Genomic DNA, 13,783 nt, shown 5'->3' on the forward strand with positions numbered 1-13,783 from the left:
GGGTTGTACCGCGTGTTGTTCGGCATGATGTTGGACGTTCTGTTCCATGTGGTGGGAGCCTTTTCAGGAAATTAACGTTCAGTGGCACAGCCCGAACACACATCGGAGAGCAATGCAGCACAACGCCGAAAAGCCACGCACGCGGCAGAAGAGGAATTTGTCGCGGGAGGCAAGGCAAGCAGAGAGGAGGAGCTGTAGGCAGAGTCTCGTAGCGAGAGCGCTAACCTTGAGCTGCAACACCTCGCCGTCGTGGGCCTGCCACATCCGAAGGAAGAATCCCGTGCGCACATCCAGCATGACGAGCATGCCGGAGGAAAGGCCGGCCGTCACCCACAGACCGTGCGGGCTCACCGCCAGGCAGCGCACCGGGCCGCCGCCGCCTCCCACCGACAGCTGGAACTCGTGCTGGGTCAGCACCGCGCACAGCAAGACGGCAAAACAAAACAAACGTGGTTCACACGTTCGTTTCACCCTTGACGGCCGAGTCGTGCGGAAAGACACCGAGAGCCTCGTTAATCATTTTATCATGACTCCATTGCGTTCACATTGTATTTAACAGATTTACCAAATACAAAATTAAACTTTTTAAAAGGCAATATCAGGCTCTATTCCACATTTATATGTTACATTACAGGTAAATCCCTATGATTCCTAGGATCCCCCTCTGTTGTAAACAACAGCAAGGTCAATGAGATTAATCAGTAGAATGTAAATAAGTACAGATGTAACTGTATTAGGACATTGACGGCCAATATTGTTAAAGGAAAACATTTAGATGCGTCTTACAAGCTGATCCCAACACCACGTGATACTTGCGATTCCCCTCCTGCATCGCAACATGTAGCCGTGATCCAGTAACAGAATTTACGCGCAATGCCAGCACGAGTGTGAATGAGAAAGCGGGTGTGTGCATGCGCGCGGGACATGAGTGGGCACTCACAGCGTACGTGTCAATGACTTAACCGCTCCAAATGGGCCCTGTCTTGTTAGCTCTCCAAAGCTAAGCAGGGTGGAACCCGGGATAGTACTAAGACGGGCAACCACCGTGCACAACAGGTTGTCATAGGTTGAGGGGCTATATGGTGGGCAGAAGAGGCAATGCAGTAACATCTATTGTTGAATTGGACCATGCTCCAACGTCTATGCTCCCCACCTTCACCAACCTGCACTGACCAGCATGGTGAAGTGAAATAACCCCCACGGGGCAAATGACGTGGAGGGAGGCCCTCCATCCAGCAGTGGATTGACGAAAAGGTGTGTCCACGTATTAGGAGGTGTCAATCGTTTGTAGAGTTTTATACGTTCGATACATTTCACAGAATCTCGCATCCCGACGCGTACGCATGCACGCGACGGCGCGTGAGTCACACCTGCATCCCGGGCTTGCGCGTGTCGATGAAGCGCAGCATGGAGTCTGACGTCGCTGCTACGATCGTGTTGTGCGGCACCGGCAGCACGGCCAGAGAGCTCACGCTTAGCCGCGAGTCGGGGGCCTCGTACACAGCCACGGTGGAGCCTGCAAGGTGCTCGTGGATCACACACAGGCACCCCTTCAGGGTCACGCGCTAGGACACACGCAATGGCCACGCGAACGTTAACTGTGTGTAAAGTCATCACGATGTTAACCTGCGCGTAAAGATGCGATGACGTACACGTCAGGTAACGGCACAAAACACACGGTTAAACTTGGGCATAATTCACTTTTCGGAGCATTTTTGTAAGGTTTTATGTGAACTACAAGATTCCTAAATGGATAGCAAGAACAGAGTTTGGTCTGCATTCTTGGCAAAGTCCCACCCTACCACTGTGTTGAAACCCAGCCGGCGGGTCTCTCACTTAATCAAGTGACATCCCATTGAGCTCATCTCTTCGTACGAGAGACCTATGAAGACAATGTTTTGTTTAATATACAATTTAGATGTAGTTAGATTTACATGTCTTAAGTTTTTGGATACAGTGCAAGCACAGACCACGTGTGTGGGTAATACCCACCGCCAGTTGGTCAATAAGCAGGTTACGTGTGGTGGGGTAAAGTGTGGGTACCCCCATCTATTCCAAGACACCTGACCAGCGTGGATTAATATGCCAAATCTCCTCTAGTAAAGGGGGGGCTCTCTCTATAACGCCTTCGGGTGGAGGTCCCTTAGCCAGTAGTGGCCACAGCAAGCGATTGAAGGGCTGCACCTTGAACCTTTCAAGTTCTCCCGCCTTGGTTCCCTAGCAGAAGAGACGAGCCTTCGCGAGCTCGGCTCTGGTTCTCCGCGAAGGCTTTGCACTGCACGCGTCTTCGCTGCCGCCGGCACCTGTGTTGCAGTCCCAGACGTGTACGGAGCCGTCGCAGCTGACCACGTGCTGCCCGCCCTCCATGTGCGCCACCTGGCTCACGGAGCGCCGGTGCTGGCCGTACGTCAGCTTCGCGTGCAGCCGCTCGGTGCCGTCGCCAGAGTTGGACAGGGACCAGAGGCGCACCGTGCGGTCCTTGCCTCCGCTCAGGAAGCCGTCCTCGTCCGGCCGCACGCACAGCGCCTTCACCGTCCCCGTGTGCCCCACGTACGTCTGTGTCGCGACACATCGCAGTGGCGCGGGCCACGTTTGCCGTCGTCATGCTCGAGGGCATAATCTGTCGGGGTCCCGTCGGTGACACACCAATACCGCTACGAGCCAGCACTCGTTTAAAGCCCGGTGGCGAGATGTGAACTACCTCGCCTGGTGTACAGGAGGTCACGGATTCGATCCCGACCCTGACGCCTGTATATTTGGAGTTTGCATGTTTACGTGTTCTCCCTGTGGATGGCATGGATTTTTCTCCTGGTTCTCCGGTTTTTGCCTCCACATTTATAAACATGCGTTTCAGAGTATTCGGCTGCTATACATTTCCACGTGATAAGCCACTTCGCTTCTGTGAAAGAGCTATATAGCTCAGTGGGTCTTACCTGGCGAATAAAAAGTGTTCTTAAGCTAAGAAACTCCAAGCGTCGCACGTCACAAAAGTTCAATGCCGTTGGCATAAAATGCCTGTTCATTAACCCTAAGAGGCAGAAGGGGCAGGGCAGGTGGCTCAAAAATTACAGATTACCATGTCACGAGACCGATACAGCGCTCTTGAATGAAATCGTTGCAGGTGAGATTCAACCAGGGCTGGGTTTGCAATTTATATCGGGGTAAATTAAGATAAATTTCCATTCACGTTTTATGCAACCCAGCCCAGACCATTGAGTTGATAGTTTTTAGTCCAAACTCGGCAAGAAAATATTATCACGTGAATTTGGATTTTTCAGAATATGCAACTTGGCATGGGGGTGGGATAGAGTGTTGAAATGAATTAAAATGGCAGATGAATAACATGTAGAACATCACTGTGAAATACAGTGTGTTCACGGGTAGATGAGCCTCAAATCTGAACACACACACACCCACACTGCTGTCACATGCCGGTGGTCAGGGGCATGTCAGACGACACTGCTGCACTGCTGATCCTAGAGGAACATTCCCGCTGCTCACTGCTCCCGCATGGTTTCCCCTGGCAGCATGTTTAATTTAATACGCTGCCACTCGGGCATTCGGCTGGGATTTAACAAAACAAAGGGTGACCTCAATATGCTCCTAACGCTCTTGACAGTTCCGAAGCTTGAAACACTATCTGCGAGCCGCAGCTGTTATTTGTGCATTTTCACACATCAGTGGGTGCTGGGTTTAAAAACCCACCATTGTACGTCCTTTTCAAATGTAAGCAAACCTGGATGAACTCGTAGGGGTTTGTAAGAATACGGTTTGAGTACCGTGGTAAAAACTAGTTTGTTTGGACCAAACTCGCTACTCAATCTCACTCCCATTACTAATCACCGGGTTGGGTGAATCTCTGCTGTTTGCAATGCAACATGGTGCACAAAGTGAATGTATCTCTACGAGATATCAGGATATAAAAAAGAGTCTTAAAACGTATTTATACACTTCTGTATATTTAACTAGCAAATGGCTTTTAGCAGTTATTTCTGTCTCTATGTTTGTTCCAACGAGTTATTTTTATGCTAGGTGTTTGCTGCGGCGTCTTATACGGAACTTTGAGATCCTCCATGGAAGGTGCTTTTTAAATGAAATTATTAGTCGGAGTGGACAGGCACAAATTAAATTAAAAAAATCACTTTATTGATGAAGAATAGACTCTTCACATTGCCAGCAATGTGAAGATGACTATTTCCTTGTTATGATGCAATGTTGAGTTTGATGTTAAAATACGCAATTGGGGGATCTCTGGCAAAGGGGGTTCTCATTCTTGCCCTGTTCTATGAACCCAACGAACTTAGTTGGATTCCTGGTCATGGCTAATATCAGTGGCGAGTGATGCTTGAACCAGTTTTGTGGCAAGCGTAGTGAAGTACGGTCAAAGAACCCCCATGACGGATATTTGATTAATGAAGAGCTGTAAATAATCTTAACAAGCAGCACGTGGCTCACAAAACAGTAACAGATCTTACAGAACTCCTGGAACAGCCCAGCAAATGGGGCCTTGTGGACACACAGCCCCCTCGCAACACCCCCCCCCACCCACCCCAGCACGTCCAAGTACTAAAGCGGTGCACCGTTCCGGCGGCGATGGCGTCTCCTCACCTGCAGCTTGATCTGGTTGAAGACGAAGCGTCCGCCCGTGCGGTTGAGTCCGATGTCATGCTGCCAGTAGGCGAGCCAGTTCCCGGCCAGCATGCGCTCGCTCACACGCAGCTCCTGCTTGACGAGGCTCTCCTCCTCCTCCAGGGAGCGCGACGTCGGCGTGCTCACCGTGCTCACGGAGCTCACCGAGCTCACCGTGCTCACCGCACTTGCCAACGGGCTGCTGTGCGCCGACACGCGGCCCAGCGGCCCCACGTCTGATGGGGCAGAGCCTGCAACGCCGTTCGTTCCGTCAAACAACCGGATTAAGAGACGCAAGCAGTCACACGTCCTTGCTCATCAACTTGAGCTCGCCTGACAAATCTGTGACCAATTCAATCCGAAATGCACAGCCAGTCCCGGATAATCTCCAGTGTTGTGGACAGAGCCGAGATGGTCACAGCGCACCTCTACTGGAACTGCTGCCGATTTTTACAAGCGCACAGAGGCTGTTTTGTGCGTTTTCGCACGTATTTGCGCGTCGTTTGAAACTCGTGCATTTCAAGCAGCATGCAATAGCTTTCTATTGCCCATGGGCTTTTTCTCGTCACTCAACAGACTTGGTTACCGATGGGAACGGCTGCGGCCCGAGACGCACCTTGAGGTATCTGAATGCGGTTGCCGATCATGATGCCGCCGAAGGTGCCGAACTCATCGCTGTCCTGGAAGGAGCTGGCCCGGGGCTGCGTGAAGCTCCCGCCCGGCTCCCTGTCCGTCGCGGAGCCGGGCGAGGACTCCAGCTGACTCCGCTGCAGCTCTTCGTGCTCCAAGCTCAGCCGCGTTACCAGCTCATGGTTGGGAATCACTTTCTCCACGCTCACATTCCCTGCGCGGGGCAACGGCGGCAATCTCAAATCGCAGGCCGCACACAAAGATGCCACGGATGCTACGGCGAAGTTCTGTGGCAAATCTCATCGTCAGCCAAAGCGATGGATAGCCGATGGGTCAACATGCGTTCCGCACAGTTTGCAGAGCCAGCCAGTAGTTGCATTCTCGCAGCTGTGTGATTATTCGTGCTAGAAACCACTAAAGTACACCACTTGATAAAATATACATTAAAGACACTGCGATAGCATGAATCGCAATTGGAGGCCATCCTTTGCTGGCATCTTTGTAACAACGGTAGCAGGCAGGCCTTCAATATCAATATTATCTTGTTGTTATACTGTTATACATTATAAAAGGACTGTGGTCGACTATGGCAAGAAGAGTGAAGGGAGCTGCAGGAGGTATGTGGATGAGACTGCAAGGTACCTTTCATTTACTGAGTGTCCAAAAGAACCTTCAAGTGCCTTTTGGGGGGCCGCATATTTAACACACACCTCAGCATCATCCAAGATCACAAAATATAATCGGGGGGCCTGAACTTTTTTGGTGACTTCGGGCACCAATATTAGAAACAGTGTTGCCAAGTTTTAAATATTCCTCTATAGTACCCGATTAGTGAGACTGAGATGCTTCAAGTGACAGATATAATATTGTTTGCGGGCTGCTGCTCTGTGGCAGCGGTAGAGGCCTCGTGCGCCCACAGGCCATGTGACACGAGGTCATGAGACGGGGGAGAGGCCCCAGGCCATGGGTTCCCCCACCCCCGGTTTAAGGGAAAGCAAAGCGGGAAAAACCAAAGTTGCTGAATGTACCGAGCAGGCAGACGAACGGCACAAACGCAGCGTAAGCCAACTCGGAGGTGAAGGCCTTTTTAATCTCCTCTAGGCCTGTGTCTTCCTGCTCAGGTTGGAGCCCGGACTCTGAAGGGCCTCCCTATAGCGGCAGACCAAAGGGACGTGTCACACACTCCCACAAGCACCTCCACTCGTACAACAATCCGGGTGTAATCGTGCAAGACCCAATTTCTTGGTCATCGAGTAAGAGTATTTATATTGAAATCAACAAAGTATTTGAATATACACGTATATATCAGACCTGAATCAGAAACATTAGTGTCACTTTATAACACTAAACTTAAGAGCATATATCTGTATGGAACAATTGTAAAACACTTGATTTGCATCTCAGCAGGAATGTTGCGATAAATGCATGCTTAATAAGGAAATAAATAATGATAATATATTAAGAGATAGAATCCAAGTTATGTGAAACCAACATCGTAATCTACATGTGGCTAGTCACTCGCTCAAGGTATTCGTGAGCGTTCGTGTCACTGATTGTGGCCTCTGTAGAGGCTAGGCCATGCCAATGTTTTAATTTTTTTTATTTAAAGCTTTCGTGACTGCAGTGATTCATATTCTTGGTTCTTTCGGTAAAGTCACGTTGAAGGGAAACAAAATAATAAAATATATATTATTTTATTGTTTCCCTTCAACGTGACTTTACCGAAAGAATCAAGAACATGCTCCTTCAATTGAGCATGGGCCCGTGTGTAAAGATTTGGCTGTTCATGTTGGCCATTGCAACTGTTTCCAGGGTGTCCCACATCTGAATACTGTATTTCTTAGTTTTACCTCACAGCAGATGACTAATGAAGTCTCCTTTTTGATGTGACATTTCTTTTGTATGACCATATTGTAAAGGCAAATCGGTATAAACTATCATTAGGATAACTATGTCAATAAAATAATTTAAAAAAATATACACAAATGTAAAAACACACATCTACAGGCTACTTTGTGTGCGTGGAGCGTAAACAAGTTTAAATCTAAAAATTGTATTTTCGATTTTCCCACACCCATCACTTCATCGGGCCTTGAAAGAAAGCACAGTGCCATTGCAACTCGTCCGTAGAAGCAGCACTTCATGATGCAAGAGATTATTTGTCTGGTGTCCATTCACAAAAGGCTGGCATGCAAGAGCATGATGAAGATGATGCGAATGTTACGGATGAACTAATTCCAACTACAAAGCATGAGTAAAAAAAGTATGCCTTAATTTAAATACTTTTCAAACCACTTATTTAGATATCTATTTGTATGTTTGCTGATGCCCCCAGTGAATTGTATGTACGTATGTAGAACTTGTCACCATATGTCGCCAACTGTGTTAATCGGAGGTGCGGGGGGAAAGACAACTCTGTACAAAAAGCAGTTGTAGAGAAATTAGTTTTTAATTTAGATTTAAAAGCGCATAGCTCCACTACTAATATTGGAAGAGCATTCCAGATGGCCGTAGAAGCACATCTGTAAGCATGCGATGCAGTGACCATCTTTGCGAGGATAACCTGAATTAACTGTGAAACTTTCCTCATTAGGAAAACAGCAAAAGTAATCCAAGATAGCAAACAAAGTTAGAATACTTTCTTGAATGGAGGACACACAGGAGAGGCGGGATAAAGTAGTGGACGTCACACGCCTGCCCTCATAGACACACAGCGAGCGACAGCCACAGCAGAATGAACGATAGACAAAAGCACATCGTGTCATTACTCGTTCATCATTGACCGTGCCGGGCCACTCATGGACCCTGTGCATCCCGAGCCATTTTTTTTAAAACAAGCTCAGGCTACAGGGTTGCATGGACACCTGTGGGGAGACGAGGCTGTGCGCGACGGAGAAGCCGTGGAAGAAGGTGCGGATGACGTCGGCCATGTGCACCTGGGCCGAGTCTCCGCCGATGCGCAGGCACAGCAGCGCCATCAAGTTCATCGCTTTCTGGCACAGCACGGCACGGCACTGCCCACCGCTTGGAAAGCTGCTCACATGAACGAACACGCCCGCGTACACAAGCACACACAAGCACACACAAGCGCACACACGCGTACACAAGCACACACGCGTACACACAAGCACACACAAGCACACACGCGGACACACGCGTACACAAGCACACACGCGCACACAAGCACACACGCGCACACAAGCACACACGCGTACACAAGCACACACGCGCACACAAGCACACACGCGTACACAAGCGCACACGCGCGTACACGCGCACACACGCGTACACAAGCACACACGCGCACACACAAGCACACACAAGCACACACAAGCACACACGCGCACACGCGCACACACGCACACACGCACACACACAAGCACACACGCGCGTACACAAGCACACACGCGTACACAAGCACACACGCGCACACACGCGTACACGCGCACACACGCGTACACAAGCACACACAAGCACACACAAGCACACACGCGCACACACGCACACACACGTGCACACAAGCACACACGCGTACACAAGCACACAAGCACACACGCACACACGCGCACACGAGTACAGTAAAACCTTGGATTGCGAGTAACTTGATCCGCGAGCGTTTTGCAAGACGAGAATTTTTTTTAATAAATAATAATTTGATAAACGAGCGAGGGTCTTGCAATACGAGTAGTACATATACGCTTTGTCTGCCGAGTGTCACGTGATCACAACTGATATACGAGTGCTTTGATATACGAGTGCTTTGGATTACAAACACGTTTCCAGAACGAATTATGCTCCTCGCAATCCAAAGTTTAACTGTATACGCTTGTTCACGTGCCAGCATGGGCTTTACTTATCGAATGACGATTGATAGTGCAATTTATTTCACTGCTCTACACTACACACACGATATCGTAGATTCATATGACCTGCTCTTCAGTAACCTGCACAGGCCATTAACCATTCAATTGTGGCTGTTAAGTATATTTATTTAGCGGACGCATTGCCGAAATGCTTCCATGACCTTGTAACCCTTCTCCTGCCTCTCACCTTCGCCTGCCTTCCACAGCCAATGTTATTTATTTTAATTCATCTCAATTGACCACAACCATTGTTTACTTACACAAGGGGTCATCCACAGTTAATGTGATGTATAGTCTGCTACGAATTTACATAGTTAACAAACTTGGGATGGAACAAGCGCCACGGTTGTGGAATTTCCTACCGCTGTAAATTCGTTTATACTTTTAAGTCTCGTCTTAAAATAGATCTGCTGAAGTCAGTTTATTCTATTTAGCTTCTCTGTCTCTCGTGGCCTTTCCTTAGCCTTATTCTTACAAGGCGCCTTAAGACATTAGTGGAAGGCGTCTTACAAATAAATGTAAATTATAATTCTTTTTGTGCAGGGGCAGGCTCCTATTCATGATATTTTTGCTTTTAGATTATTTGGTGGCTACTATAAATTCCCACATATGAGCCACTTCGTTGAGCTATCATTTGTAGCCAGGTCGTCTCTGAAAAAGAGCTATTAGCTCAGTGGGCTTTGCCTGGTAAAATAAGGAAAAGTTTAGATTGTTAATATCCTAGCCACGGGCGACTAAAACCTCTATTCTACTGACACATCCGAGCCCAGCCAACGCAGGACTCTCACGGGATGGGTGCTTTTCCACGGGCTATTTTCCACGCTGAGTCAGAACCAAGACATGATATGCTCGACTTGCAAGACCATCCGAGTCTGGAAGCCAGCAGTGGGTGGGGCTGACGACACCTTCAGTGCACCGCCAGTAGATGGCGCCAATGCGTCACCTACACGAGACTGGACTTGATCAGCGTGCGTGGCCATCAGTGCCACTGCTCGGCTTCTGCAGTGAACAAACCCCTGGGCACGGGCACCGCGCGGCTCGGTTGTGTAGTAGAAAAGAGGTATCAGACCCACGTAAATCTCACCAGTGTGGGTAAATGTATATATATATTTTTTACCACTGGCCGAGGAAGCTCTGCCCGAGTTGTGCGAGACATTTACATAGTATTCTTTGGGTCTTTCGGTAAAGCCACGTAGATAGAAAAAAATACATAAACCATTGAATATATCAAGTGAGCTGAGTTAAGCACAGTTGAGGTGAGTTAAGCTCCCTTGATATCTTCAATTAAGGACATCTCACTATCTCCAGGTGATTTTCCTGTCTGTTTCGATGTGGTATCTTTGTTTAGCAAAGTTCCTGTGCCTGATACCATTACGATGATTTAAGATTTGGTCCAACAAGGACTGAATGCTGATGTACCGGCCCTGGTTAGAGACTGCCTCACCAACACTTACTTCACCTGGAATGGAACATTCTACAAACAAGTTTGAGGTACACCAATGGGCTCTCCCTTATCTCCAGTTTTAGCCAATGTTTTCATGGAGAAATTTGAGATAGATGCCATCCAGGCATCCGCCCTACGTCCTTCCTTGTGGAAGAGGTACGTAGATGACACGTTCGTCATCTGGCCACAAGGCCTACCAGTTTGGACCAGTTTTTCAACCACATCAATTCCATACACCCAGCCATCAAATTCACCATGGAGGTGCAAAAGGATGGCAAGTTACCATTCTTGGATGTTTTAATCGAAAAGAGACCTGATGGCTCGTTGGGACACTGTCTACAGGAAAGCCACCCACACAGATGCCTACCTAAAACCTGACTCCCACCACCATCCATCCCAGAATTCCCTCATCAACACTCTACACCATAGAGCTCGATGCATTTCCAACCATCACCACCTAGCCAGCGAACTGGAGCACGTACACCAAGCCCTCAAGAAGAATGGATATTCAGACTTCACAATCCATAAAGCTATCACCCCAACCATTGGGAAAGAACCATCTGAGGACCCAATCAAAACCATCACCTTGCCATACATAGCAGGGGTCGCCAAAATTATTTCCAAAATCATGAGCAAACACAAGATCCAGGTATGGTTCAACACAGTACATAAAATGTGATTTGATCTCATCTGTGAAGGAAGTGATCCCTGACATACAATACCCCGGTGTCTACAAACTAAGCTGTGTCTGCGGCAGCTGTTACATTGGGGAAACTAGGCGACATGTCTCGGACCGGGTTCGTGAACATACGGCTAATTTGAAACACGGTAGGACCAATACCTCAGCCGTGGCTGATCATTCATAATTTTAACGCGGTGGGCACACAAGAAATTGATTTTGCCAAGACGAAGGTACTCTGCAAGCCCGCTGGCTATTAGCAAAGATTCGTTCGTGAAGCCATCCAGATATATAAACACAGACACAATTTTAACCGAGAAGATGGGTACAAACTGAGCCATGGAAGGACATTATTAACCAGTTTAGGTCATAACTGGCTGTGATGTTCCTATCCTACCGACCTATGTTAGCAGTTATTTTGGACTCTCCGTGTAAATGGCGGCTTGCCACTGCGTCGTCCGGGCCCGAGCTGAGCTTGGCCCCCGCCGAGCTTACATTTACAAGCAAATTTCTCTCTCCTACCCGCTCCTACATGAACATTAGCTGCCCCGCCCATCTCTAAACCTTTATAAATAGCCTGCCTCAGCAGAATTCCCTCTTTTCACATGAAGACGGTTGCTTGTGTTGTGATTGAAACGTCGTGATTTAGATTTTTGCAATTTTTTCCATCTACGTGGCTTTACCGAAAGACCCAAAGAATATGAATTCCTGCAGTCACGAAAGCTTTAAATCAAGATTTACATAGTAAACAAACTTGGCATGGAAAAAGCTACATTTTTGTAGACTTTTGTTTTTAGATTACTTGGCTGCTACCATAAATTCCAAAATGTAAGCCACTTCGTTCAGTTACAATTTCCACACCTCCAATTCGCACGGTTGGCTATGCACAATGCGAAAGAAGTTCAGCGACGCACTCTGCGAGCGTGCCGATCTGCACCTGAGCGATGGGGAGGTGACGATGTTCACCACGGGCTGCAGGACCTCCTGGCTGAGTCGGCGCATGCAGTCCACCAGCGTGGTGTCGGATAGGTAGACAACGAGGCGCTGTGTGAAGGCTACCGCCCCCAGAAGGCTCGCCTCCCTGCGGCTGCTCATGCGCGCGCCTCCAGCCAAGCTGGACGCCACCTGCAGCCCGCATACAAACAGCCGCCTCTGTGTCCAGGTACACGTTCATTACATCTCCACAGCTCAGCAGGGGTTGAACCGGGATAGTTATTGCCAAGTGGGGTTATCTCGTATACAGCAATATCCATTGTCCTGTACTGCAAAGCTCCAACATCTATGCTCCCCACCTCCACTGACGATTGCATTAATGTGCAGTTAAATAATATCCATGACCCACATAGCATGGGAAGGCCCTCATCCAGCAGTGGACAGACCACAGGGCTGTACTTGTACATTGTGGTAAATTCAGGTCTCAACACACCCATGAGAGTACATTCTCTCCACTTGCCAGAGACATATCCACATTACATCACGTCTCAACACCGGAACAAGCAACAATCTATACTACAGCACACACACACACAACTATACTAAAAGATAAAATGTGAACAAAGACAACAATCCTAAATATCCTATCACAAACTGTTGGAGCAAAGGCTATTAGCGAGCCCCGATTAAAGCCAGCATGGCACACGTAGGGGTGGTGTGGTCAGCAACAAGTCCCCAATGCCTTTGTATCTCCAGTACTGCTGTTTTACACCCTAAACCAGCTACTCATTTAAGGCCGAGTTGACCTAAGTGATGCTTAAAACAAACTTCTGATACAATTTGCCACCAGTGTTAGCCATTATCAGGAATCTAACTCTCGTGCGCTGAGGCCCCAAGCAATAATTTTCTGCCAAGGACTCCCAATGGACCACCCTGTGGCAGTACCCCCAGGTGCTGCTGCTACTGCGATTACTACTGCTACAACTGCTGCTGCTACTACTACTGCTGCTGCTACTACTACAACTAATGCTGCTACTACAACTGCTGCTGCTACTACAACTGCTGCTACTACTACTGCTGCTGATGCTGCTGCTCACTGCGTAGGCGACATGGGGGATGTACTGCAGCGTGAGCACGGGCTCCCCGTAGGTGAAGGCGAGGTGCACAAGGCACTGCACGACGGGCTCGGCATGGCCGTCCCCCAGCACGGGGCGTGCCCGGTACACCGCGCCACGTCCACCGCCACCACCGCCGCCCCCTGCGCCCTCCTTCGCTCCCCCCTCGCTCACAAACTGGTGCTTGGCGGGGCCTGCTCAGAAAGGGGCACACACATTTTCACAGCGGTAAATTAAAACGACTGTACTTACCGTGCATCACACCGCATTTTACCACAGTGGGAGTTATTGCAAACGACGCCCGTCTTTTGTATGTGTAGTGCTGTTAAATGGATCACTACGGTGCGTAGCGCCAAGTGCCGACGGGCGCAGAGGCTAACACACCGTGCAGTACCATACAGTGGGTCACTAGGGTGCTAGCAGAAGAGAGCCAGATGAGTCCTACCGACGGAGTAGGGGATAGCAGCCTCCGCCAGCGCCGCAGGTAACC

General features: G+C 48.8%; 1 protein-coding gene across 4 annotated transcripts in view; it reads right to left on the minus strand.

Annotated features, from left to right (window-relative positions):
- The window catches only part of WDR81 (WD repeat domain 81), a 37,951-nt gene that overhangs the window by 3,014 nt on the left and 21,154 nt on the right, over positions 1-13,783 (minus strand). For all 4 annotated transcript variants that reach the window (XM_032947587.2, XM_032947586.2, XM_076065156.1 and 1 more), the window contains 9 exons: positions 13,276-13,487; positions 12,183-12,370; positions 8,124-8,292; positions 6,288-6,408; positions 5,246-5,473; positions 4,609-4,880; positions 2,304-2,556; positions 1,371-1,516; positions 226-405 (listed from right to left, as the gene is read on the minus strand). In XM_032947587.2, coding sequence (XP_032803478.1) covers positions 226-405; positions 1,371-1,516; positions 2,304-2,556; positions 4,609-4,880; positions 5,246-5,473; positions 6,288-6,408; positions 8,124-8,292; positions 12,183-12,370; positions 13,276-13,487 — 1,769 coding nt within the window. The remainder of the gene's footprint in view (positions 1-225; positions 406-1,370; positions 1,517-2,303; positions 2,557-4,608; positions 4,881-5,245; positions 5,474-6,287; positions 6,409-8,123; positions 8,293-12,182; positions 12,371-13,275; positions 13,488-13,783) is intronic.

This window comes from Petromyzon marinus, chromosome 6, assembly GCF_048934315.1.
Source record: "Petromyzon marinus isolate PM22_M1 ecotype Great Lakes invasive population chromosome 6, UKy_Petmar_22M1.pri1.0, whole genome shotgun sequence".
NCBI lineage: Eukaryota > Metazoa > Chordata > Hyperoartia > Petromyzontiformes > Petromyzontidae > Petromyzon > Petromyzon marinus.